Source organism: Scophthalmus maximus, chromosome 8 (genome assembly GCF_022379125.1).
Source record: "Scophthalmus maximus strain ysfricsl-2021 chromosome 8, ASM2237912v1, whole genome shotgun sequence".
Lineage (NCBI taxonomy): Eukaryota > Metazoa > Chordata > Actinopteri > Pleuronectiformes > Scophthalmidae > Scophthalmus > Scophthalmus maximus.
In genome coordinates this window covers 6,286,660-6,312,500 of record NC_061522.1, presented here as the reverse complement: position 1 = coordinate 6,312,500, position 25,841 = coordinate 6,286,660, and the positions used below count along the sequence as shown (strand labels likewise).

Genomic DNA, 25,841 nt, shown 5'->3' with positions numbered 1-25,841 from the left:
GGTTGGTCTGCCACTTTGGTCCCGACTAAATTATCTCAACTATGGAATGGATTGACTCGGAATTTGGCGCTAACATTTCATCTAGAACCATCATCAGGTCAAGTTTTTGACGCTTCGACTCTTTGGTTTGTAAACCAAATACCTGCATAGCTGGTAGCATTATATACAGCATCAGCTGCAAAATGTTAGCATGCTTACTAAGATGGTCAACTCATGTACCAGGTGCGGTCCTGCTTTAGAACGTCAGCTAAATAATAACCATCTTAGGTTTCCCTGTCAAATTCGAAAGGGTAATTCCAAAAACATGTGGAGATGCACATTATAATGCAGATGTTCCAACAAACCAATAGGGATCTCCAGTGCGGCTAAATCCTAGACTTTATATCAAAATGGACGTAGTCACCGGGTCTGGAAAGTGAATCCGATGCAGAAGTGCCCAACAACTGTATTCTTTCGATTGACCAGCAGAGGGCGACTCCGCTGGTTGCAAAAAGAAGCCATGTTCTATAGAAGTCTATGAGAAAACGACTCTTCTTGTCACTGGATTTATAACTTCAGTAAACATGGTCTCTAGATTCAAGTCTCCTTTAATACATCTTTAATTCAATCATCTTCTGGATTTTTAAAAAACAAGATGGCGCTTGCCAAAATTGCTAAACTCGAGACTTCACAAACCAATGGGGGATGTCACGGTGGGTTTCCACTTGGGCAAAATATTACATGGACTTGAAGGCCAGTCAAGTCAGTCAATACACAGGCATGTTTGTCATTCATACGGACTGGATCCAGGCTCTGCAGGTGTTTGTCTGTTTCTGAAACTGAAACCTGAGATATGATTCAACTCCAGGTTTCACGATGGCTCCTGTTAGTTTCTAAGATGTAGTAAACATCAATCCAGTAAGGCTTTGCAGTCTTTGTCCACGGCTTCTCTCTATCCGTTTGCATGCGTGCGTCTCTCTCTCTCAGTGTACTGTATACTGTACATGTCCTTTTCTCTGTATATCATACACTGTATATATCTGTGTGTGTGTGTAACATGTCTGTCTAGGTGGGGAATCTGGGTCTGCTCTTCATGTTGCTGTTCTTCATCTATGCAGCTCTGGGAGTTGAGCTCTTTGGAAAACTGGGTTAGTGTGTGTGTGCGTGTATGTGCATGCGTGTGCCTGTGCGTTCGTATGTATGTGTGTGTGTGCGTGTGTGTGTGTGTGTGTGTGTGTGTGTGTGTGTGTGCGAACACGTGAATCAGTGCTGGTGTGCAGATGTCCGTGTGTGTGTGCGTGTGCGCGCGTGTGTGTGCCTCAGCTGACATTGGTGAGATATCCGTGGATTACGTAACATGAATAAATTTTGTTGTGTTACATACATTAATTATGTCAATTTAGAATCAGCGTTTTAATCAGTGCTTTAATCTACACACTCTTCTCTTTCTTCTCTCCCTTCGCCTCCCTCCGCCACACTTATCTGCCTCCAACGCTCCTTTTTCCTCTTTTCGTCCTCTCTCAGAGTGCTCAGACGAGAACCCGTGTGAGGGTCTCAGTCGCCACGCTACCTTCGACAACTTTGGCATGGCCTTCCTCACGCTCTTCAGGGTGTCCACCGGGGACAACTGGAATGGGATTATGAAGGTGACTTCACTCTCTCTCTCTCTCCCCTCTGGAGTTTTTTTAAGACATATGCACAGACATATGCGAGTATCAGTTATGAGACAGGTGTTGCATTAAGCAGAGGGCAGATCACTGCTTTTACGAGAGACTAAAAGCTGCGGACATTAGAGGGTTAGGAAAGTGTATTATTCTTCTGTGACAGGCTCAAGGTCCTTTCACGCTCGGATCAACACCTCCCCCTGTTGGAGAGGAGAGGAAGTTCAGCCTGCTGCATTAATAGACCTGAATATCACCTTAATCCCTTTATCTGTTGTCAGTTTCCATCGTCGCTTCATACATAACGTCTATCCTCTCCTCTTATCCGCGTCCTCCAGGACACTCTGCGTGATTGCCGCCCGCAGGATCGCCACTGCCTCACCTACCTGCCCCTGATCTCCCCCGTTTACTTTGTCACCTTCGTCCTCACGGCTCAGTTCGTGCTGGTCAACGTGGTCGTGGCCGTGCTGATGAAACACCTGGAGGAGAGCAACAAGGAGGCGCAGCTGGAGGAGATGGAGGAGAGGAAGGAGAGGGAGGAGCAGAAGGAGAGAGAGGAGCAGAAGGAGAGGGAGGAGGCCAACCGTCGCCTCAGCACTGCGTCTTCGAGCGGAGCCCCGGGGCCCAACCTGGACACACCTGCTCAGGTGAAGTACAGTGTGTGTTCATATTTCTGCCTGTAATGCAGGAAAGAGGGAAGGGAAGGAACGGGAGTGGATGATGACGGCGGTGATGATCTCATGTGGCAGGTGCAGATCGAGGATGACGAGTGTTCCCAAGGCAACCTGCAGAGCATGGGACGCATGATGTCTCTCCCCAGCGACAGCTACGTTCAGCCACTCAGATGTTCCCCTTATCCTCTGGTTGGCCAAGAGGCCTACTCCGGCTACAGCTACTCAGGTACTTAAGTTATTTATAGCCAATTCAATTACAAGGAACAGGTTTTTTTTACGGTGCTATAACCACTAACTGATTGCTGTCAAGATTATTGCTTCCACAAATAGCGTCAAAGGCAGCTGAGGTGTGATGTGGCACTGTTATTATAGGCCTGATTGAGTAAGATGCTATTTTAATAATGCAGACAAGTTGGTAGACCTAGCACATGTCTGCAAAGTAAATTGGGGACATTTTAAAATTGGTTCAGAATAGGTTGTTCAGGATGTTCACAATAAATTGGCTAAAATTACACATTCATAAAATCGAAACAGAGTAACAGTGAGATTTGAGTTTGAGATGTATTTATGTTTGCAAGTTAGGTAAAAACACAAAAATAACAATCACAAAGAAGGGCTTATCCACAGCCTGCAGTGTATGCAGTTTATGACATAAAAAGACAACTAAATCCTAAAAAAAATAAACCAGGCTGACAACTTTTTAACAAACTGTGTTTTAATTTGTATATTTGTATTATTATGTACAAAGCCCATGGTCCAGCAATGTGTTACTCCATCTCTTCATACTTTTGAATGTACCTAAGACTCTCAGGCCCCCAGAAGTCACTTTGTGAAGACATTTTTTTTCATAGGTCATAGATATATTTCAATATAAGAATAGATAAGATGTGCCTTTATTGATCCGCCATAGAGGAAATTCAAATTTGAAACAGCAGCACAAAAGAGAGCATTGAATGAGAAATAAAAAAGAATAGAAAACAAAATGTTTTAAGGTAAACCTCAAAAGGTGAATAAGATAAAATTGAATTTATTTATTAAATTTAGTACGTGCTAATTTATTTTAAAAAGGTTAAAAAAAAAAGTAGGTAAAATAGTTGAAGTGGGAGACGGAGCTGCTGCGTCATTTAATTTTCACCTACTTCTTATATTCATGAAACTTAAATATTTGTGAATTTGTTCAGCTTAGTTTTTATTTGAGCTGTATGTCTATTTTGTACCTAACCTCTGGAGTGATTCTTGGATCCGCGTGTAAATAAACTGGGAGCGACAACAATGGCTGATGATTCTGGTCGTGATGGTGGAAACACTGCACACTTATCCTGTCGTTTTTCCCTCCAACCCACTGTTTACACTTGACACAATGTTCCGCAGGCTCCATGTCCTCTCTGGGGTCCAGTGGCGGCGGCTCTCTGCTGCAGGTTCCAGGAGCTCTGCCCGCCATAAGCCACGCTACCCTGGGGTCCGGACGCAGCGCGAGGCCCGTGATCCGCCTCAGCACCGCTCAGAGCGTGGACAGACACTCCCCACACAGACTCAGTCCGTCTGACAGCGTAGAGGGACGCCGCTGGAGTCCCGCTCACGGAACAAACAGACACAGGCTCAACTCGGCCCACAGCATCGACGGATACAAGTTCAGCCCGGCACATCGGATAAACAGACACAGACTCAGCTCTGCGCACAGTATGGACGGATACCGGCTGAACTCGGAAGAGAGCACAGACAGGCCCCGGCTCATGTCCAGCCACAGTATAGACAGACATCCGTCGCTCAGACCGAGTCCCACTCACAGTGCCGGCAGACAGCCCTCCCATTGGCTCAGCCCCGAGGACAGTTTAGACAGAAACAAGTTGAGTCCCTCCTACATCCCAGACAGGTCCGTTCTGAGGAGACCCGCATCGTTCCACACGGCGAGCAGACAGCTGCGGAGACAGGTGTGTTATCATCACGTGTCTCTACTCTGCTCTCCTCTCCTCTTCTCTTTTTCTTCCCCTCGGCCGTTTCATTTCCTTCCCTTAAAATTTGAGTTGGATCATTTCCCTCGGTGGCGTCGATCTAGGGGAGAAAGGAGCAACATTGAGTTACCGTCGACGAAGAAGACGAGGGAATCCGTTTGTTCAGTATTTCCCCTTTTTCCCCTCAAACGTATTTGTTTACCCCTATTATTTTTATGTTATTTCAAAAAACTTTTTACGGAGATCTTGCAGTTCCAACTACTAATCTCCACCAAATCAATCTGCCCACAGACCTTAGAGATAAAGGAAAAATTATATTCGACAATCAATGTATACACGTACAACCATCAATCCTCTCTTTAACCCCCCCCACCCCCCAACTGTCTCCTGTGCCAACATAACAAAATAAACAGTGGAGATAAAATTAAAGTTGTAAATAATTTGCCCCCAAAAACAAAAGCCAACAACAGAAGACAGAAATTTGAAATAATCCATTAACTTGAATTCAACAGAGATATAACTTTTCTCCCTTCAACTTGACAGCAACACAGCAAAGTGCTGCAAAGTTAAGTTCTGACCAAATAACTCAGGTCTCCAGCAGCTAGGATTGGGTGACATGGCAAAAAATGTAATCCAGATAAAATCAGTGGGTATCGATAATTATCACGGTGAATATCAAATTATTAATTCTTTGAAGTTTAAAGACGGATTTTCTGAAGGTTGTTGGTTTAAACTCTTCCTTATTGGGCAGATAAATGACAAACACTTTACACTAAATAGAGAAACATTTTACAAATGGGTGGTAGAACATTAAAACCAACGATGTATTATACTTCCTCACCGTGGAAGGAGGACCAACTAGAGGAGGGATGAAACACAAAGTGACATCATGGTGGCGTGCAGATGCAGCGCAGACTTTTCACCTCAATCTGCAAAATATGAAGGCTGTTAAAGTAAATTAAGAATTAAGTATGTGATGGATTAAACAAACCAAGCAAGTTCCAGTAATGGAAATTTCTGATGCCTGGAATGGCAGGAAAACTTAAAAAAAAAAAAAGAGTACGATTTGTATTTACTTGTAGTAAATGGGTTAAAAATATTAAAAAAAAAACATAAAGTTTTGATATAACTATTTTTTTTTCTTATTCATGTGTTGATTTTTCCAAATACCCAACACATAATGAAGAGTGTGTGTTTATTTGTGTGTGTTTGTGCATGTTGCTGTGTCTTGCAGGCGGCCGTTCGCTGTGACTCTCTGGACCAGAGCGGATCAGCCGACAGTCTGGCGGAGCCTCACCTCGCCGTGTCCGCCGCCCCTTCCACGCCGCCGCGCCAGCGATCGTCCAGTGTACACACACTGAAATATACACACCCCCAGAGGGTCATCTCGTGCCGCAGCCACAGCCGGAGCCACAGTGAAACCACTGGACAGGAACATGTACCCGAGCAGGCCACCTGCGGCTCGCAGCCAGCGGCAGACGTCGGCAAACGGCCCGTCAGCCCGCAGAGCCTGTCCAGTCTGAAGGCGTCCGGCGGTGAATCCGCCCCATCGGCTCCGCCCTGCAGCTCCAGAGCGGCGAGCCTCGGCCCCGGCTCCGGACCCGGGCCTCAGGCAGACACCGCGGACGAGGAGGTCAACCGTATTAACAGTTCTGCGCACACTGACTCACACGCACAGCTTCCTCCCAGCTCCTCACACAAAACCAGACACCTTAACCCGAGTCCCGGGGAGCACAGGAGCCGCCTCAGCCAATCAATGTCCCCGGTGTCGGGCAGGAACATGAAGCAGAGGATGAGCCCGCCGCCGGGGGAGGAGCAGGTCACTACTGCCACCCAATTGATGGACAGCAGTGTTGAGCTGAGGAGGCGGACTCTGTCATTTGATGCCACGTCCCTCTCTCCTAATCAACCAGAGGGGAGCTCCGTGGACGACTAAACCGACGCAGCGGTGGATGGATGGTGCGGTTATCCTCGCCGAGGCAAATCTGCCGCCGGGGCAAACGAGAGGGGCGGGAGTCGCAATGCAGTGCAGGAGGGATACCTGTTTCCGGCCACGCCCCTGGCCTGGTCCCGTCCAATCACAAGATGTTCACAGGGTGTCTGAGATGAACTCATTCAGACTCTGTATGTGTGAGTGTGTATGTGGTCAAAAGACTTTTACCCGTTTCGTGCTGTTTGCACACAAGATGCACACAAGGAGACGTTTCCTTCACCTCTGTCATAGTCCTAGTTTTAGTTCAAACATAGTAGCCTCTCTCCAGCTGTATTTACCCTCAACCCCAACCAATGCCCTTGCTTGCTCTCTTCCTTCCACCCCCCACTTTCATCCCTCACCATGCATCTCAAGCCTAGGTCACAATACAGGACTGAATCACACAGAAAGACTGATCTGCTTGTGTACATACAGACATGTAGACAAACAGAAAATATACAACTAGCTTTTGATCATTTCAAAGCCCCAGTGTGTAATTTTTGTAATTTTCTGGCGGCATCTGGCGGTAAAATTGCAAACCGCAACCAACTGAGCATCCGACAGGGGACACTTTATGGTCAATTCATTCAAAGTTGACATTGGTTCTTTGTTGCAGGTGATTGAACATATATGAACACACAGTTATGGACAAAATATTCAATTTCTGTGAATAAGTTCTTCTTAATATTACACACTGTAGCTTTAAACTGATTATACCCTCTATTTTATGATATAATATATAAAACACTGTCTTCAAAACCCAAGGTGATGTCCTTAAAGACCATTTGAAGACTCACCCACTAATCACCATGCTTGAAAAATGTACCGAATATTTCATTTAAAATTATTCAATTTTTGATTGACTAATTTGAATCATTGCAATTTAAATCACTTATTCTGCATCAAGACACAGCATCAAATATTGCGTAATAATAATAATCTCATTTTACAGTCTCACTTAAAGTCTCGCACTTTTCTTGCTCTGTGGTGCAGAAATGACAGTTTATGTTTACAGGAACAAAAGGATTTTTTTAATGATAAACTAACAAAAATGTAAGCTTTTTATACGAAATTGCTTAATTTTTACTTGCACACCTCTATGGATTGGTGCAGACACACTTTATAAGAGACATATGGCAAAAAAAAGCAAACAATTGTACAGCAGTTTGTTGAAAAAGTTTTCAGCTGTTAAAGATGACTTCTATTATAATTTTTATTACCACTTGACCGACAGAAAACTGCCAAGGGATGTTGCGTGATCAATTTCAAATTAAAGCCTAAGACAACCCCCGATATCTCTTCGATTTTTCCTCCCACGCTTGAACCCCATAAACCTGACAGTCAGAAGAATCAATTTGCTGTCAGAGCCTCAAAGTTAAATTCCTGTAGTGTGACCTAGGCTTCAGTAGTCTCTACCTCGCTTTTTCCTGATCCCCGCCAATTCGAATGTTCAGACAGCTTAGTTTTTTTCCTCACTCCCCTCCACTTTTGCTTTCCTCCGTCTTAGTATTCTCAGGGTAGAGTTAGTTCAGACGCAGGTGAGTGTGAAGCATGTGATCAGGGGGTCCGCAGAGGTAGGTTGCCCCCTGCTGTCAGAAAGCCAGAGCTGGCCCGGGTGTCGGCCGGATGCTTTGAAAAGATTAAACTGTATTTATGGGTGCGGGAGTCGAATGTAGGCTGACGGCGGATGCACAGAAGGGCTTATCCCGGTGATATAACGGTGTGTGTGTGAAACTTTGTAGGAAAAGAGGCTGACGCTATATTTTGTTAACACAGCGGCGACGTTCCGAGAACTACAAAGGCGACTTTCTACAGTTTTTGAATGTCATTTTATCTGCAGGTGCTGAATAATGATGATGATGATGATGATGATGATGATGATGATGTTAGTGTTCTGTAAAGATGCTGATGCTGATGATGACTCTGGATGATGCAAATGTTCATAATAATATTATATATAGATATATAAAATGTTCCTGCAGATTCTTGGGAGCAGGAAAGGATATACAGTAAGCTCACCTGCAGCAACATGATTGGACAGTGCTGGAATAAAACCACTTCCTTTCTGACTTTCATTTGACTCCATCACCTTGATTCTTCACACAAACACACGCACACGCATGCCCACACACAGTGGGTGTTGCTGTAGTCTTTCGACGGGAGCTGTTTAATCTCTAAAAATAAAGCTAACACAGAGCTGCTGCCTGCTGCTGCTAATCACTTCGGCATAACTCGAGTACCCTATCTAATTATAGTCCTCCAGCAGATGTGTATTCATATGCCTAACACATCCTTGGTTTTGTCTTGATACGTAATTATATTAAAACAATGTTTCTCACATCGCACGAAGCGGAGGGGAAATTGTTTACAGATGAACAAAGGCAGACTCTCAGCTCTGCTAGTGGTTGTGGATAGATTTTTTTATTTTTTTTCATATTTCATTATACCACTTCAGCATATCACAATAAAATATTTAATCACATGAATATTTCACACTGAAACACTACAGCATTCAGAATGCATTAAGCTGTCCTGTCTTTATTTTCCCTGCTAAGAAAAGGTACCAATTTCTGCAAAGTTCTACCCCGCCCCGACGCGTTTGCTCACAATCTATTGGCCACGCTGCCCATTTGTCTCAATATTCGGCCAATGGGAGGCCACATGACCGCAGGGCAGCTTGTGATTGGTGAGACTGTCCGAGGGCGAACAGAAGGAGATAGCCGAGCTTCACCGTCCTCCAGATTTTGCCAACACTGAAGACCTTGTGTCCTATATAATAAGGCAGGTGGAGCGTCGCCACTGATCTACTGATCACATCTATGTTAATCTGCACTTCACCGTATGAACATGCATGTGTGTGTGTGTTTGAGTGTGTGTGTGTGTCTCCTTCCAGGTATATATACATGTGTTTCCATATACACGGTATATCTGTTTCTGGGTAGTGAGTGAGTAAATCTGTGTTTGCGTGCGTCGATATCTGTGTGTGTGCAGGAACATAAGACAGTATTCTTGACACAGAGAGCAACAACTAACTAAGCTCAGCCAGCAGTTGCCATGGTGAAAATAGATCATACATCACATGACGCAAAATCCCGTCGATCCCAGGAGAGAGGACGAAAAGCCACAAAACAGCGAGGCAGGAAGTTGTCCAGGTGCGGCGGCGTACAACTCACGCCTCCTCCGTCTTCTCTCTCTGTCCGTCCGTCTTTCTCTCAGAAGGCCGGAGCCATGGGTCTCTGCTGTGTGAGTTTCTGGGGGTCCAGAGTTTCGGTGAAGGGCGGCGCTTGATAGGGTTTGGTGGTTACTATGGTAGCGCCGTTGGTGATGGGATACGGTGTGGCTCGAGCGTTGCCGGGGCCAGTCTCCAGGTGTTGCCATGTGAACAAGTTTGTCTTGCTGCCAGTTAAGAAGCGCCGCAGTGCACTCAGCGTCAGCACAGCCTGTTAGTTACACAAACACACACACACACACACACACACACACACAAGCACACACACACACACACACACACGCACGCACACACACACACACACACACACACACACACACACACACACAAACACACGGGGGCATTAGCAGATGCTGTTAATTACACACTGATCCATTAGCATTAGAAACATATGATTACTGTTATATATTGGCTGATGACCACTTGGAAAATAATGCTTAAAAGAAAAGACCTTTCTTGTATCCTAACTTGGAATATGAAGAGTCAAACTGCTGGAGCCTCTATTTCCCATAATGCAAATTGAGAGCGATTTCACATTAAAGGTGACATATTATGCAAAAATCACATTTTCAGTTTCAGTGTGTATCTGTGGAGCCTCCCAGCCCACCCTGTGTTTCTTTGTGAGCTGGCTACACAGGACAGCCTGGCTCTGAATGACCGGTTCAGATTTCTCTCCCACTGTGATGTCACAGTTGGACTCTTTTGGGGTATCCGCGCCTAAAATCTAAGAAATCGCTACTTTTCCGGTGAAGGTGCTGTGACATTTCCTACACATTTTGAAAGCGGTTGACCAATCACAACAGACTGGGCCAGCTGGCCAATCCGAGTAGACTGTGATTTATCGGGAGGCGGGGCTGAAGAAATCCAGCCGTTTTAGACAGAGGGTGAAAAGAGGAGCTGCAGGAATGGGCAGTATGAGAACACTGATGCTTTTTCTGAACATTAGAGCATGTAAAACTTTTAAGTGGTAACACAAATTAAAAGTATTAACCTGAATATGAGCAGAATATGTCACCTTTAAGACTCCATTCTTGCTAAACCACTAATCTTTCAAACACCGTTTTATAGTCTCAAAGATTCAAGCAGTGAAATCAGACTTAAGAAAGTCAGAGGACATTAAACATTTTCACTGGCTGAGTTGAACCACGACTACTGAACCAACGTTGATGAGTAAAATCAGCAGACTAAAAAGTATCCAAAGCCCAAAAAATGTTCTTTCTTTCTTTGTCGCAATGCTATAAATCTTCTAGAGAAGAATATTTAAATACTTCACCAGAGGATTATTTTGGAAAAATAGGAAAAAATATAATTTCATACTGAACATCCTTTACACAATTAGAGATTAACCTCCTCTGACATTGAGATGAACGGCTGCTCTTTAAGATGGTTTTAACAGCCTCCATTGAGTTATGGCTTTGACATTTATTTTTTAAAGTTTAATTTAACCAGGGAGGAATCCCTGAGAGCAAATGTTCTGTTTTTCACACCGAGTAAAAGCACGGTCTGACCTGTTCGCCGCTGAGCAACGCAACTGGAACACTTTGGGGGGATGAGGGCTTTGCTAATAGGGTCATGGGGACCTCAATGGTGGTAATGAAGGGTTCGCAAAAACACTGTTTTTTGATTCATCCTGCTGGTCAGATAAAACCTAAACCTAGACTAAAGGGAGGGTAGGAGGGGTCCTGGGCAGCAGCCTCTGCTTGTCCTCCATGAAAGAAATACTCTTGCATGTGTTCATTGCCAGCAGACACTGATAACCCTGAAAATATAACATATACACACATACACACGAATATGATGATGTTGAATATGATGACACATGCACATGAATGTACACACACACACACACACACACACACACACACACACAGATATATAAAACATACAGACCCAGGTGAGGATGGAGAAGAAGCAGAAAGCGATGGTGGCTCTGGCGGCGTCGGCGCCCTGGGCCAATGGGAGCTTGTCCGCGGAGGTCGCCTGCCACTGATTGGCCAGAAAGCAGAAGCCGACGAACCACAGTAAGCTGGCGAGGCCTGGAGGAGGGACGGAGAGGGGCTTTAAGAGCTTCACGTGGTGAAGAGAGGGTCCTCTCAATCTGTTCTTAAAACATTCTTCGATCAGGGGGTTTATCCTGATTATTACTTGAGTTTTTACTTGATTTTACTTAGATTACATTAACTTTTAATTATTTTAATTGAGCCACTTGCTTCAGATACAGATGACACTGTATCCACGGACATTTACCTGCGCTTCCATCCACGTGCTTCTATCTGCATTTTCACTTTGCTCTTAATAAAACCTTGAAAAGCAAAGAGCAACTGAAACAGACGTAGCAAATTTATTATGATGATTATGACCTTTTCTACACTTTTCTTACTGATCGAGATATGACTCTTGCTCTTGATGCCTGATGACTGGCATGTGCCACACATTTACTAGACTTAGTTTTCATCTTATTCTGTTTTTAATCCGGTCGAGTTTGATGTCTTTCACACTTTCATTTGTAAAAAATTTGATTTTTCATATTCTTGGTTTGTCTTGGTGTTGCCCATGACCTCATTTTTCAGAATCGCCCATATTTCATTCTAAAGAGGTCCGCGGCATTTGTGCTCATTCGCACCAGAGAAGACGAGGTCCAGCATCACCGCGCGCCTCCTGTCCTTGATGCTGCTGATGCTGGGAAAGTAAACGTCCAGGACGAGGAAGCAGATGCTGCCCAGGAAACAGGCCACGCCCACAGTGATGCCGTAGTTACAGGCGTCCGAGTTGTTGTTGAAGACGCAGAGCAGTCGCTCGCTGCCGATGTTGATGTAGCCCTCGTTCACGATGCAGCTGAACACCACCATGGAGAAAACCTGCGGGGGGGGGGGGGGGGGGGGGGGGGGGGGGCACGTGGGTTATTGGTTTATTATCTAACAGCTGAAAGAGAAATTGAACTCACACGGGCGTACGAATGCCTTTCATTCCTCACACGCGCCGCACACGGACGCACCGGTGCCAAACACTGCGCGAGTGTGTGTGTGTGTGTGTGTGTGTGTGTGGATGAGAGGCAGAGGGAAGTTGTGATGAAGAAGTACCTCTCTTCGATTGTCGGGTTTGTTTTCTGAACGGTTCAGTGAGCATTCTTCCCACTCACTCTTCATCAGCCTCGCTGACAGTTTCGCTTGAGAGACTCAACAGTCATCCACCGCTGACAACACGTGAGCGCGTCTTTCCGGAAACAGTTGTCTGGTGACAGTCGATGATCCACAGGACTCACAAATACTTTATTACAAACGGTAGTCTATGCGAGGTAGAAGATTGATCCCGCAGAAGACTCATTGCCGTTGAGTTTTACTGTATGGAAAATGTACTTCTCATAAGTTTTCTTTGCTGAGAGCACAAACAAAATTCCATCCACTTCTTTGATTAAGGTGCAAAAGTGAGCGTTGGGCCTGAATTTGTACTCGCCTACACCCGCGGGTTGGTCTGGTTATACTTTGACAGAATGCTAATGTATCCAAGGACAATGTACAGCAGAAATATCAAAGCTCCCACGTTTAGTTTTTTCGCCCCGTCGACAATTTATATCGACAATTATCGACAATTGGCACAAAGAAACAAAGAAATGCACCGATAACGTCCAAATCATCTCTTCACGAGAAGACACTTTGAAGTACTTCTGCGTTTTGGGTGAACTCGTCCTTGAAGACAAACCTGCATGTAACTGTGACAGTAAAGGAGTGTCAAAAGTAAATAAATATGAAAACACATCAGTTTTTGCTCAACAATATGAGATTTCTCTATTAGAGCTGCAACAATTAGTCGATTGATTGATTTGTTTTCATTGACCGAAAAATAACTGGCAACCCTTTTGTTTGGTTTTGATTATTCTTTTTTAGCAATTTCTCAAGCAAAAATGAATACATACAAAAAATATTGCCTTGTCTTGTTCGTGCTTCCCAGTTGAGAGTATCTGCGGCTTTTTTTTTTGGTCTTAATTTTTAAAAATCGTTGGGGTTCTGGAGTGTTGGATGGATAAAACAAGCGAGATGGGCGGTTTTAACCAATTTCTCTTACTTCATAGACACATTGATCAAATGAGACTAAGGATGGAATGAAAATAATCATAGTTTTAGTCTTTATAGACACCAATTCATTGTAAGGTCTGCACATCCCACTGTTTGTTTTTCTACTGAGCTGTTCTAATTTCTAATTCCTCTGTTGCTCTTATCATCTCAAATGCTTCTTCTTCTGTCACACACATGCTTTGTTTCCGTGAGCTGTGGGCAAATTGCATCTGACAAACAATGTCGAAGTGGATTGAATTATGAGGGGACGCAGAGGCTTGACGTGCGTCTGTTAACTCGCCTTGTCCCTGATTGTTCCTTCGCATTAAAGGCTGCACGGTGACTCACATGCTGCACAGCATCACACCACCGAGGCGACAGGGGTGTGTGTGTGTGTGTGTGTGTGTGTGTGTTACACTCTGCATGTTGGGGGGGTGCACTCAGACCTAAAGCGTCCACATTAGCTCCATCTCGACACAAAGAGGGGCCCAGATAAACATCATGGTAATGACACTGTGGCCCTGGAGCTGCAGCATCTCTCACATGATTTCAATTCATTCGTGGAATATGACATTAGCTCCTCAGCCTTTTAATAAAAACATGATTTCCATTCATCGGATGAGGGAGGCAGGCTACACAAAGCATGTGTGAGAGGAGGGGTGCGGAGGGCGCAGGTGCATAGGCCCCTTCCACGGACGATAACCGGCCGACACGTCGCGGAGGAGGAGCGCTTACCCACGACATGAGCCTGAGGATGGTCCGGGGATGCGTGAAGAAGGCGACCGGGTCGAAGGCGACGCTGCCGGCCTTCCCGGCGCCGTACGCGCCCGCTGGCTCCATCCCGCCGGGGTTCGTGCAGCCCGAGGAGGAGCGAGAGGAGTCGGTCCGAGGGAGGCGGCGGCGGAGCGGCGTCCTCCTCCTCCAGCCTCCGAGTGACGTCACGGCGCGTCACCGGGAGCGGGTCACAGGCTGCTGCAGTTATAGTCAGCTGTGGTTACCATGGGAATAGGAATCGCTTTTTTTTTTTTCTTGCTTTTTTTTTCATTTTTATTCATTTCTTTATTTCTTTAGCATTTTACATTTTTTATGACAGAACACCGGCGTCCACACTATTGCATATGATCAATCACACATCATCACTTTGAACATATGTGTGAACATTCTCTGATTTTCTATAAATATTTGTTAAAATTGCAAAATCATATTCAATGTATGATATCTTATTGTTGAGTTACTGACGTCAACTACAACTGCCCTAACTGTCTTTAAAAAATATTAATAAATATTCCATATATTTTTCACAATCTAAATGCCATTTTAATCATCAGTTTATGTAACCTGTGAAACATTATGTTTTGCAAGAAATTTTCTATTGATTGTATTATTATTATCATTATTATTATTATTATTATTATTAATTAGTGCTTAACAAAATTTACCTAACAAAAAATACCTTATTAAAAATATCTTCAAATGATTAACTGGCCAATATTCACTTCTCAATGAAAAAAAGAGACCATTAACAAAATGTTTTTTTTAATGATCCCATAAGTTACTTTTATACAGAAGAATTGTGACCAGCTGACGTTCTGAGCAGGACATTTTACAGAAGAAACTCTCTGGTGGACAAAGTGTGTACAGATTCTAAAAGATCTCAAACATAAGATCTTAAGAGCAAATAGAGTAAATTTGGATGGAAACTAAAATTGGCCGATGATATAAAACCATGTAGATGCATCATTTGGGCTCCATAACATTCATTATTATTCCAATCAGAGGTCAGAAAGGGTCTTTTGGGGGAAATTCATTGTGACTTGACAAAGACAGAAGCTCGCTGAGGTTAGATAATTGAAAAACCTTGCAACCATCAGTCTTCAACTGAGGACTTTATTGGATTTGATTTCACAAGATGGTTAAGGACAGCGTGGTTGATTCGATAAAACCAGATCCATGTTTGGAGAGTACTGACTAAAAGGCATCAAAGACACACACACACACACACACACACACACACACACACACACGCTAAAGCTCCTCTTTAGTTTCTTTGGCTTTTTTTGCCTCCTCAGCTTTTATGGCCTTGACGTACTTCCTCCTGTCTTCATCCTCCTGGAGACACAAAAGGAGAGAAGTTTATTTTTAACAGAGAGAAAAGGAAGCTCTCAAACACACACACACACACACACACACACACACACACACACACACAGTCGTACAAGCTGAAACTGGCGCACTGGCGAGGAAGGCCATTTACCTTAACTCTGTCTTTTTTGGCTTTTTCCATCTCGTCATCTAGAAACTTCACCAGGTCTTTCAACTTCCTTCTCCCGGAGTAAACCACCGCCTGACGAGAACAGACAGGTCACATGCATCTCGCACCTTGACAGTTTTCCACGCGCAGCAACACAACACGCGCAGGCCAATATCTTCCATCTTGTCGTTGACGTTTCACGACCTCATGACTTCTTACCCTTTCGGCATGCAGGGCAGGGAACAGGCAGAGCGACGGGTAGGACCCCTGCATCGACATGTTGATGTCGTTGGAGGAGGCGTCGATGCGAGCGACGACCACGTGCTCTCGCTCCTTCAAGGCCTCGGCCAGGTCCTCCCACAGCGGGAAGAGGGCGCGGGACTCCTGGCTGTAGGGCAGATCTACGGGCGGCACAGTGAGAGCGGAGGTTTTTCTACAGTTATCAAAATGATAACAGCAACAGTTTGATCAAGCCCAGTTTTTACATCTTTTCACCAAATCCGTGCTCACCGGGCCGACAGTACAGGTGTAAAAGTGTGTTTACATACAGAACATGACAAAAACGGTCTCGTTGGGGTTAAAGGCGACTTTCTCCAGAGTCATCCCCACCAGCTCCTTCACCGGCTCCTTGTCCCATCCCTCAGGTACCGGCTCACTCTGCATCTTCGGCTGTGACGTTGACGTGCACAGGGAGACATCATATGCGTCAGGGCAACCTGTCATCATCCCAGGTTCCGTCGCGTACCCGGGTGAAAGTGTAGGTTACCTTGGCCTTGCCCTCGAGGTAGGTCCGGCAGAATTTCTTAATGGTCTCCGCGTCCAGAGAATCAGAGGGCAGGTGAAAGGTCACATGGTCCGTCAGGTTGACCAGTCGGATGAGAGGAGCCTCAAAATCTCGCACTCGGAAGTACTCCATCATCCTGCCGTTACGAGGCTCGTCCACGTCCACATACACAAACAGAATCTGGACACACACACACACACACACACGCGCACACACACACACACACACACACACACACACACACACACACAGGTGAATATGCAAATGGGATTACTGCTCTCTGTGTGCTGCAGTTTGAAAGAGCTGTGTGTGTGTGTGTGTGTGTGTGTGTGTGTGTGTGTGCTGTACCTTCAACCTGAATGCGTCTGCAGCACTGTTAAAGGCAAAGTAAATCTCCTGAAAGTCTGCAGAGCTTTTGTTGACGAACAGGAGGGCATGATTAAACACAGGTGAGCTTAAGATCTCAGCGGCTGTCTGCAAGAGATGGAAGAAGAAAAAAAAAACATGCTCTCAGTCCACATCATTGACTGTATATCAAAATATTATGGAAAAATGAAAGATAACGTTTATTATCTCAACACTCAATTCAAAGAAAAAAACAATCTATGTTTGTTTCACAGTTATAGTTTTCTTCTTTTGTTGGTCAGTCACAAAAATATTACGCAGCACATGCTTTTAAAAGTAATTGTTCACGCTGCAGTAAGTTGGGTATATATGTATGACTTTTCATAAATGCACAAAGAGGCAGCAGATCATCAGTGTATCGCCCCAAAATAAGGAGTTAAAAAATCCTATTATATTAAAATGTGCAAAGAAAATCCCAGAAATTTTCTTTGCACTAAAAAAAGCACAAAACTGTTCCAAGCTGTTATCCCTCCTCAATAGAGCGGTTACAGTCTGTGTGTGTGTGTGTGTGTGTGTGTGTGTGTGTGTGTGTGTGTGTGTGTGTGTGTGTGTGTGTGTGTGTGTGTGTGTGTGGGGGGGGGGGGATATAACATGCATCTAATACTCAACCTTGCCGGTGTATTCAGTCACTGGGTCCATCTGGTAGACGGTGATAAAGATGAGCAGCTCCTCTTTAGATGTCTGAGGCATCATTTTATAAGCCTGGATGAGCTCAGACTGCAGCAGACACACACCCACACACATACACACACACACACACACACACACACACACACACACACACACACACACACACACACCAACAATGTGACTGCAATTCATACGTGTGATTATAATTCAAATCCCACAGCGACTTGTTCCTGTTAAAACTGTGGAGGGAATGTTGACATTTCTCAAAGTTTCTGTTGTGATTTTGTTTTGAAGAATTACAGGACACGCGATTCAGCGTTAATGTTGTCTCTCATGTTTGTTCCTGCTGACAGATTTGAAACGCAACGTTCCTGCACTGACAGTAATACGTCAAACCCGCTCGCTTTTTCAGAATTTTGTGAAAATTTACCAGTTCCAGCTCTTCCTGACTAGCAGTCAGACTAAACAGGCAGGTTGAAGATATTAATGTGACATCAGCAGTTGTGAATCAATTAATGACGAAAATAAACAGCAGAATTATTGATAGTAAAATAATGACTTTCAGCCCTAGTCTGGTATTTAGATTGTTAATATTTTTAAATTATTTCTATTCTATTCTTAGTGTGCTCAAACAAAACATTTTTGTCAAAGGTTTTGGTACTGTATGTCCCTGTGTACTTGAATGTGTGTGTGTGTGTGTGTGTGCGCGCGTGTGTGTGTGCTTGTGCGTAGTACCTTTTTGAACAGCAGCACAACATCGTGAGTGAGACCATATTTACTGATGACTTCATCGTTCTGTGTTACGGCGAAGCTGATGTCAGGAAGGTCAACGGCTGCAGAGTAGAACACCTGGACGTACTCGTGATCCAGCTCCTATACACACACACACACACACACACACACACACACACACACACTGATTGACACACTCGCGTTTAGTCACAGTAACAGGCAAAAGGTAAATGAAACAGTTTTCACCTTAAAGAATCCGACCACTGTCATCTCCTCCGAGGCCTCCGACAGGCGGAGATCAGCGATGAGGTCAGTCGCAGACCCCGCCCTGCGTTTCAGCCACGTCAAGATGGACGCCGAGCTCTGAGGAACTAATCACAAAAAATGTATAATAGGAAAACTTTCATATATGTAACAAATATTGTTGTTAGAGGAGCCAGGTTTGAAAATGCCAGTGGGGATTCCACGGACCTTCGAAAAGCTTGACAATAATAATAATAATAATAATAGTAATAATAATAATATATGTTTTGGATAGCGCTTTTAAAGATACTCAAAGACGCAAAGACACAAAGACTCAAAGACAAAATTTGAGCTTTCTGAAACCAGGGGACTATAACAGTATTTTTACTTACTGAGAAAATAATATAATACAGCTCCATTAAAAAATAATAGCTCCTTGTTTACTGTGCTATATACTGTGCTTTGTACTATTTGTGACTTTCACGTACCAGGGCAGGGCACAGGGTTGTGTCTATCTCCACCCAGGTACAGCCTGATGATCGGAGGACCTGTGGCGTTCAGGTCTTTCGCCAGCTCCTTCTCCTTGGTCACGTCGATGACTGCCAGCTTGACCTCTGACCCCTGGAGCTCTGCAGCAGCACCTTCGAAAGCTGCTGACACACGGTGGCCTTCCGCAGACATAGGAGCATCTACATACACACACGGGAAACACACTTTTGGCTTTAAGGCGAAGACATTTACGAAGCACTTAATCAGCTTAGGCTGCACGTGCACTGTGGGTCAAGATCCAGCTGTTGCGCGTCTCGTCGCGTAACTTACAGAAATGCACCAGGAGCTGCTTGTGTTTTCTCAGTGCCCTATTGAAATTTCCTTTGCTCAGCTGTAATACTCCATCATCCTCGGGGGGAGGTTTGTCTCCCTGTCGCTCGCGCTGTGCGTCGGCTGCCACGACGGCGGACACACAGAGACAGAGGGCCGACAGGCCCAGCAGCAGCGGTCTCCTCATGACGGCTCGCCGACAGTCTGACAAACTGGACACTGGAACAAGCTTGACAGGAAGGTATGAAAGGGAGTGGAGGAAGGAAGGGCTGATAGGTGCGTTTGTGTGTGTGTGTGTGTGTGTGTGTGTGTGTGTGTGTGTGTGTGTGTGTGTGTGTGTGTGTGTGTGTGTGTGTGTGTGTGTGTGTGTGTGTGTGTGTGTGTGTGTGTGATTCAGGGAATACTCATGTTGAGGGGACCTTAATCTCTTTGGGGACGTCTCTTCCTCGTGGGGACAAGCAATATTGTTCATGCTTTAAGGTCAGGGTTAGTCAAGGTCAAGGTCAGGGTTGGTCAAGTTATAGTTACAGTTAGAGTTATTCACAAAGAAATGAATGTATGTCAATGTAATGTCCTCTAAAGTCATGGAGCCGTGAATCTGTGTGTGTGTGTGTGTGTGTGTGTGTGTGTGTGTGTGCATTGAGTTGGTAGCGTGAATGCTTTTCGTTATCTGCCGCCTCGACCCACCAGTCTGTAGCTGATTAACTTCCCTATCTGAGCCGCGCTGTATCGCTGCCATTGGCTGCCGTTCATATCATGTATATCACTTATATCTGAATGCCCTTTGCCTAACGCGGTTCGCCTCAACAAGGTCAAAATGGAAGCACCGACTCGCGCGAAACAAAATCATTTGGCGTATGCTCATGTGCAAAATATGCAAAGTTCACCTACTAGATGGTTGAAACGTACAAGTGCATGCAAATATTGTTTCTTTCAAAAGTGATGCAAAGGCGAAAAGGCAGATTTAAGAGTAAACCGACAGAGAGAATCTGAGCAGCAGAGTGAATTTGAGCTTGAATTGATTTTTTTGTGTTTCTCAACTGAAATTCATCATTTTTTTTTATTCATTTACAATCACAAATGAGAAATAAAATAAAACACAAGCCCTCTACAACGTATGCAAACTTTACTCATGTAAACAATTATTTTTTTTTCCGTAGCAAATGAAAACAATATCTCACACGTAGTAATTCTGTCTTGTGTTCTGAGTGTTCGGGCTGACGCTGCGCGGAGCCACAGTGAAGCTCACTCCCGTGTTCTCGCAAGACTCACGGAGGGGACGTTTGTCTGTCAACACCCACACACGGTCCTGAGAAAAGGTCGCGACAGTGCTAAAAAAAATTCTATTCCTAAATCAAAATTCATTTTCTGTATGGCGCACTTGAAGTGTGGATGGCAGCTGTTTTTCAGTGATAAAAAAAAAAAAGGACAAAAATGTCCACAGAACCTCCGAAGCTGCTCTCGCAGCACAATCCACTCGTCTTCTGTCCAGGCCATATGTTCAGTACATACAGTATCATCACCTTGTAGCTCCAGTGAGCCGCTTACATTTCTAGCTCAGTGCAAACTGTCCGTGTTGTGAATCATGTTGGAGAGGTTTTTGGATTGGAACAACAGGAGCCTCATGAGTCCCGACCGCGTCATCTTGTGAACACGTGCAGATGCTTTCCGCACCGTGGACAGGAGTGATGTGCGTCTTGTAGTCCTCGGACGATGAGCGGGATCAGACAGAAACCGCACACCAACCTGAAACACACACACACACACACACACACACACACACACATGCAGAAAGAGACAAAAGGCTTTAGGTTTTGCTAAAGCTGTAACAGTACTCTGAAATGAATTACTGTGTGTGTGTGCGTGTGTGTGTGTGTGTGTGTGTGTGTGTGTGTGTGTGTGTGTGTGTGTGTGTGTGTGCGTGTGTTTGCGTCTCACCCCATCAGTGCGAGCATTACACACATACACCAGGCAGCACCACCAGGCAGGTACGTGACTTTGGTGGTGACAGTGTGGTGGCAGTGCGGGCAGCGAACCAAACCAGGGAGGTCCCTCAGGTACGTCACCGTGACGGGAACGGCCGATGGCTGGGTCACGACCACCGTCGGCCGAGTTCGTCCGCCGTTGACAGCCTGCGTCGGACCGACTGTGGAGGGACGGAGGGAAAAGTCAAGGGGACAGCGGATGAAGTGTTATATTCCATCCCGCTCAGTTGGATTGTACGGAGCCCCCCAAGGGGACATGGTGAAGAATTTTCTTTTTTTAAAAAAAAACTTTTTGACTGGTGTGCACGAGAAAGGTTCAGGTCATGGGGTAGACCGCCATGTTTCTGTGTGGAAATGACAGTACACAAATTAGTTATATTTTAACCTTGGACTTCATTGTGAGGACATCACGGCAGAAACTACGCCGCGGGCACGTGGAACTTTCTCGTGGCCACGGGAACGTTTCTGGTCCGCACGAGACAGTGGACATTTTTTTTCCTTCCTTCATCGTGACCCCTTATGGGGCTCCGTCGGATTGTATGCACGTTCTTTTTAAGAGCAACAATTGAAATCTATACCTTGCGTGAGTGGATGGGTTATGTTTCTGGTGTTTTGGGGACGTGAGGTCACGGAAGTTGTCACAGCGGTCGGAGGCGGGACGGGAATTGGATCAGAACGAAGCGTGACTAGTGAAAAAGAAAAACTCAAAAGTTACTCACTCTCTCTCTGTTCCAGCCCTTTTACAGGCCCCGACCATGAGCTCTCCTTTTTTTTTTCAAAACAGTGCGGGTCAATCGGGAAAATCGCCGGCATGGTGTTTTCAGTGAGAGAAGATGAATCTTCAAAATACATGAGGAGACATGGGGAAAGACACAGGGCCAGCGAGACACGATTTGTTTACCTGCTTCCCCATAGGTGGGAGGAGGCGTCGAGGGGGAGGAGAGGCTGGCGTAGTAGGTGGGGGGAGGGGAGGTGATAGGTCCTTCTGAACGCAGAGCAGGAGGGTGCAGAATGGCCTCTTCATAGGGAGGGGGTTCCATCAGGAGATCATCCAGTCAAACAGGATGCAGCTGATCCGAAAGGAGGACGGACAGAGATGCAGATGAAGTCAATTGTAACGCAGCACGCACTGAGAGCAGCACCAAAGTCAGTTTAAACGCATGCGGAATGGCCAGCAAGAGTCTAATTTGTCTATATTATCGGCCACTTTATATTTTGAAATGCCACTGTAGGAAAAGGTAGAAAGGGCCAACCTGATCTCAACATCATTGAGCCAGTGTACATCCACAGAAGAACTGTTACAAGCTCTCAAAGACGACTCAATTCACGGCCTAAAGGAGCCATTGCGCAAACCAAAACAAGGAGGTATCTCTCCCCGCTGATGGAAAATGGCCGACGGTGGAACAGCCCAATTGACAAAAACAACTCAGCCTCGCAGGAGGAAAAAGAATTCCACTGACGGAGAAACAAAACCAGGCGAAGACGGAGAGAGATAGAAGAACAAGAGTTGACTCAGACGGACGTTCACTGTGTGGAGGGAGCTCCTGAACGCGACAGGCTTCAGAAACAACATGCAGTTTTGCCTTCTTTCTACTTGATCAGTAAGTAACTAGTATATTAATATTACCAGACGTTTAACTTCAGGTCATTTCTTCAAATTGGGATTTTTTTTAACAGTTTTTTTTCTCCTCTGGACAGTCGCCGGGCTGCTGGCGGTGAGTTGGCCACGACTCTAACGACGCCACGAGTTATGGCTAATACCCAGAAAACGAAGTAGGGAGCTTCAGTGTACATGTAATTCTTTCTTCTCCTCCGCCACCTCAAAACGATATCCTCAGGGGCTCTGAGGAAAAGTACCCGCGTCTCGCTCCTGCAAGCGCCTTCGCGACGGTGAACAACGATACCGCCTGGGGCCACTAGGGGCTCGGACGTTGTCGGTTGCCTCTTTAAAGGGTCACAGGCCAAATCTAGATCTAGATCCAGCTGCATATCCAAAGCCCCTCTATGTAGTCTCCAAATATCTGTGAGAGACGATTGTATTTCCCACATACTGGGAAGGACACACAGTCTAGTCATGTAAGGACAAACATGCCAGACGCAGTGTTTACGCCCTGAGCTAAAGAACCACTGCACCAGCTTGAATGAAAACATGAAGAGACCTTGTCACTGTACTGACACGAGTATCTCAATTCAGTCAGCGACTGGTTACAATACTTCCTTCATACGTACGTGTGTGTGTGCGTGTGTGTGTGTGTGTGTGCGTGCAGTCAAGTATGCTGCTCTGATTCTGTTGTGGAAGCTCCTGGTATCATCCCCACTGATGTAACTACAGATAAACATACACACACACACACACACACACGCACACGCACACACACACACACAGAAACAACAGTAGAGTAGGTAGTACAATGACGAAGAAGAGATCCTCGACTTCACTTCAGTCACCTAGGCACCTGTGACATTTCTCTGTCAATATTGTATACTATAGTATTCCCAGTCTTTTACTTTTTATTAAATTGATGTTTAAAGTATTTCCCTTTTATTTTTTAATTTTTTAAATGTCACACTCACTGTCACAGCTTATCCCAACCCAGGAACCCAGTCAAAACACCGAGTGTGACACTCGCGCAGACCATCCTGAACCACGCGACTCTCCACCGGGAATGTTTTTCCGCGGCGTTTGTTACGTCACAACGAAACCCGTTGTGTCCGTGAGCAAAAGGTGCCTGCCGAGCGCGGCCATGTAACTCTATAGCTCACATGGGACTCCTCTGCTCCTCTGTCAACGAGAGACGTCCGAGCACCGGTGTCTGATCCCACGACTGGCTCAGAAGCTGCTCCCAAAAGGCAGACACTCTCTGAATCCCGTGGGCGAAGACTACCGTACGCGTCCGCCTTCACTTATCAAACAGTGCGGTGTGTGTTGTATCATGTGAGAGCAGTGGTCTTACCTTGGACGAGCGCGGAAGACACCAGCCCGGTAGGAAACACGCACCAGGTCGGTGAAAGACGTGACATCACAGCCTGTTGAACCTGTTCTGCTCTGGAATTGGAAACATTCTCACTTCCCACAGACGACAAACCAGCCCTCTTTACCTGTTTCCCTCCGGGGGTTACACTCGCCCGTCTCCTCAATTCAAACTCAGCCCCTGGCACCTTGGCCTGTACAGCGATTACTAAAACAGAAGATGGTCGATGTGTATGTGTGATATTTGCTTAGACATTCATATATTAATGAATCCGTTTGTTTGGTTTTTTTTAATCTAACAAACGCAGATAAATGTTCCGATAGGTAGCACAACAAGTGGAATGAATTTGTGTTTGGTTTGTAGCTGGAGCTAATTTGCATCCGCCATCCTTTATCAGACTTTTAAATCAAAGTTTTATTATAGCAGCTATTCACCTGCTTATTATACAATTATCCTTTTAAAAATGTTTTGTTTTGAGAGCAAATTGAGGCTCTGCTTAGTATTAATGTGGTGTTCCTAATAAAATGCTCAGTCAGTGTAAACTACACTACTCACAAGGGGCTACAGCGAGTTCCTTTACTTCTAATACTTAGGCCAAAGCTTATTTTCCTGATAATATTTCCATATGTTGAATGATTTTACTCATAATGTCACATTGTGGCACTGGTAAATTGTTTGAACTTTTAAACTGTGTCTCCAAGTTGTTCTTTTGAATCCAGTGTTTTTCTGAGCCGAGTATTAGCCAGACAACAGTGCAATGACTGCGTCCAAATGTGAATATTGCAAAAGAACATGGACACAGAAATAATTGGTGCAGATGGATGATTCTCAGGCAGGAAACGTAGTTATTAATAACACATGAATGTGAATATAGTGTCTAATACAACATTGCTGCGATGATGGGATTCGTGATTCATGTTGTAATGACAGTTTGCATTTTAAAGAAAGTTTTAAGAGCGCACCCTCAGTGATGGAACTGGGGTGGACAAAATAACAGAAACACCTGCAGGAGTAAATAAATAAATACATTTATTTGGGAAAGACAATCCTGATTACTAGTGTCACAGCGACGTCAATGTTAGCGGTGGTTATTGAATCATCGCATCATGATAGTAACTATTGAGGTTTAAACCTTTTTTTTTTCTTCGTGCGTGTTAACATGCTGACATTAATATGAAGCTGTTCATCGGTTTCCAACCTCACAGAGACTCAGGACCCGTCTGTGGACTCGTATCTTGTGACTTGGCACTGACCCGAGCTGCGTGTTATTTTAGCTGTTAAAGAGTAAATGTACCTCCGCACCTCCTCTGATCAGTCTGTCGCTATTTACGACACACATCTGTCTTGTCGCTGGCACTGAGAATGAGAAACACGACTATCTTTTAATCACATTCCTCATTCTTTCTTTCTTTTCCACGCCCATTTCGACTCGAACACTGAGAGACTCTTCGTGAGCACGTTGACTGATGGATGTTTCACGTAACTCTATGGTGAATGTTTT

At 45.0% G+C, this 25,841-nt stretch overlaps 4 protein-coding genes across 8 annotated transcripts in view; 1 reads left to right on the top strand and 3 right to left on the bottom strand.

Moving 5' to 3' along the window:
- LOC118313033 (voltage-dependent T-type calcium channel subunit alpha-1I-like) overlaps nt 1–6,798 on the top strand; it is a 39,938-nt gene extending 33,140 nt beyond the window's left edge. The window contains exons 30-35 of one of the 2 annotated variants that reach the window (XM_047334067.1): nt 1,049–1,127; nt 1,504–1,625; nt 1,979–2,287; nt 2,396–2,540; nt 3,686–4,245; nt 5,501–6,798. In XM_047334067.1, coding sequence (XP_047190023.1) covers nt 1,049–1,127; nt 1,504–1,625; nt 1,979–2,287; nt 2,396–2,540; nt 3,686–4,245; nt 5,501–6,202 — 1,917 coding nt within the window. In that variant the 3' untranslated portion in view covers nt 6,203–6,798. Of the gene's footprint in view, nt 1–1,048; nt 1,128–1,503; nt 1,626–1,978; nt 2,288–2,389; nt 2,541–3,685; nt 4,246–5,500 lie in introns of both variants that reach the window. The other variant, XM_035638234.2, reaches the window with a different exon arrangement.
- Nucleotides 6,799–8,632: 1,834 nt separating this feature from the next.
- On the bottom strand, nt 8,633–14,467 carry LOC118313028 (synaptogyrin-3-like). Its single transcript, XM_035638218.2, has 4 exons — nt 14,255–14,467; nt 12,091–12,325; nt 11,358–11,503; nt 8,633–9,678 (listed from the first exon to the last, which is right to left on the bottom strand). The coding sequence occupies exons 1-4, from the start codon at nt 14,357–14,359 to the stop codon at nt 9,451–9,453; spliced, it is 714 nt and encodes a 237-aa protein (XP_035494111.2). The 5' UTR covers nt 14,360–14,467; the 3' UTR covers nt 8,633–9,450.
- A 571-nt stretch (nt 14,468–15,038) lies between these two features.
- On the bottom strand, nt 15,039–19,634 carry zgc:136472 (uncharacterized protein LOC678514 homolog). The gene is made up of 11 exons (XM_047334094.1): nt 19,384–19,634; nt 19,053–19,253; nt 18,568–18,692; nt 18,325–18,462; nt 17,569–17,676; nt 16,903–17,028; nt 16,537–16,734; nt 16,319–16,439; nt 15,990–16,171; nt 15,774–15,863; nt 15,039–15,628 (listed from the first exon to the last, which is right to left on the bottom strand). The coding sequence occupies exons 1-11, from the start codon at nt 19,568–19,570 to the stop codon at nt 15,545–15,547; spliced, it is 1,560 nt and encodes a 519-aa protein (XP_047190050.1). The 5' UTR covers nt 19,571–19,634; the 3' UTR covers nt 15,039–15,544.
- Nucleotides 19,635–19,785: 151 nt separating this feature from the next.
- On the bottom strand, nt 19,786–24,408 carry si:dkeyp-75b4.8 (lipopolysaccharide-induced tumor necrosis factor-alpha factor homolog). Of its 4 annotated transcripts, none has more exons than XM_035638220.2 (5): nt 24,323–24,408; nt 22,270–22,438; nt 21,947–22,054; nt 21,322–21,529; nt 19,789–21,129 (listed from the first exon to the last, which is right to left on the bottom strand). In XM_035638220.2, exons 2-5 carry the CDS (start codon nt 22,406–22,408, stop codon nt 21,024–21,026), a joined length of 561 nt encoding a protein of 186 aa, XP_035494113.1. In that variant the 5' UTR covers nt 22,409–22,438; nt 24,323–24,408; the 3' UTR covers nt 19,789–21,023. The 4 variants fall into 4 exon arrangements, with proteins under 4 accessions (XP_047190116.1, XP_035494113.1, XP_035494115.1 ...); XM_035638222.2 differs by lacking the exon at nt 24,323–24,408 and adding an exon at nt 24,132–24,258; XM_035638221.2 differs by lacking the exon at nt 24,323–24,408 and adding an exon at nt 23,943–24,089.
- Between the last annotated feature and the right edge of the window lie 1,433 nt (nt 24,409–25,841).

Coding starts and splice junctions, on each gene's coding strand:
- LOC118313028 (XM_035638218.2), bottom strand. CDS start 14,359: ATGGAGCCAGCGGGCGCGTACGGCGCCGGGAAGGCCGGCAGCGTCGCC. Junction 11,504..12,090: donor GCTGGACCTCGTCTTCTCTG/GTGCGAATGAGC, acceptor TCCCTCCTCCAG/GCCTCGCCAGCTTACTGTGG. Junction 9,679..11,357: donor TCTTCTCCATCCTCACCTGG/GTCTGTATGTTT, acceptor TGTAACTAACAG/GCTGTGCTGACGCTGAGTGC.
- zgc:136472 (XM_047334094.1), bottom strand. CDS start 19,570: ATGAGGAGACCGCTGCTGCTGGGCCTGTCGGCCCTCTGTCTCTGTGTG. Junction 18,693..19,052: donor CAACCCTGTGCCCTGCCCTG/GTACGTGAAAGT, acceptor TTTTGTGATTAG/TTCCTCAGAGCTCGGCGTCC. Junction 16,440..16,536: donor ACCTCGAGGGCAAGGCCAAG/GTAACCTACACT, acceptor TCAACGTCACAG/CCGAAGATGCAGAGTGAGCC.
- si:dkeyp-75b4.8 (XM_035638220.2), bottom strand. CDS start 22,408: ATGGAACCCCCTCCCTATGAAGAGGCCATTCTGCACCCTCCTGCTCTG. Junction 22,055..22,269: donor TCCCACCTATGGGGAAGCAG/GTAAACAAATCG, acceptor CTTTTTCACTAG/TCACGCTTCGTTCTGATCCA. Junction 21,130..21,321: donor GTAATGCTCGCACTGATGGG/GTGAGACGCAAA, acceptor TGTGTGTTTCAG/GTTGGTGTGCGGTTTCTGTC.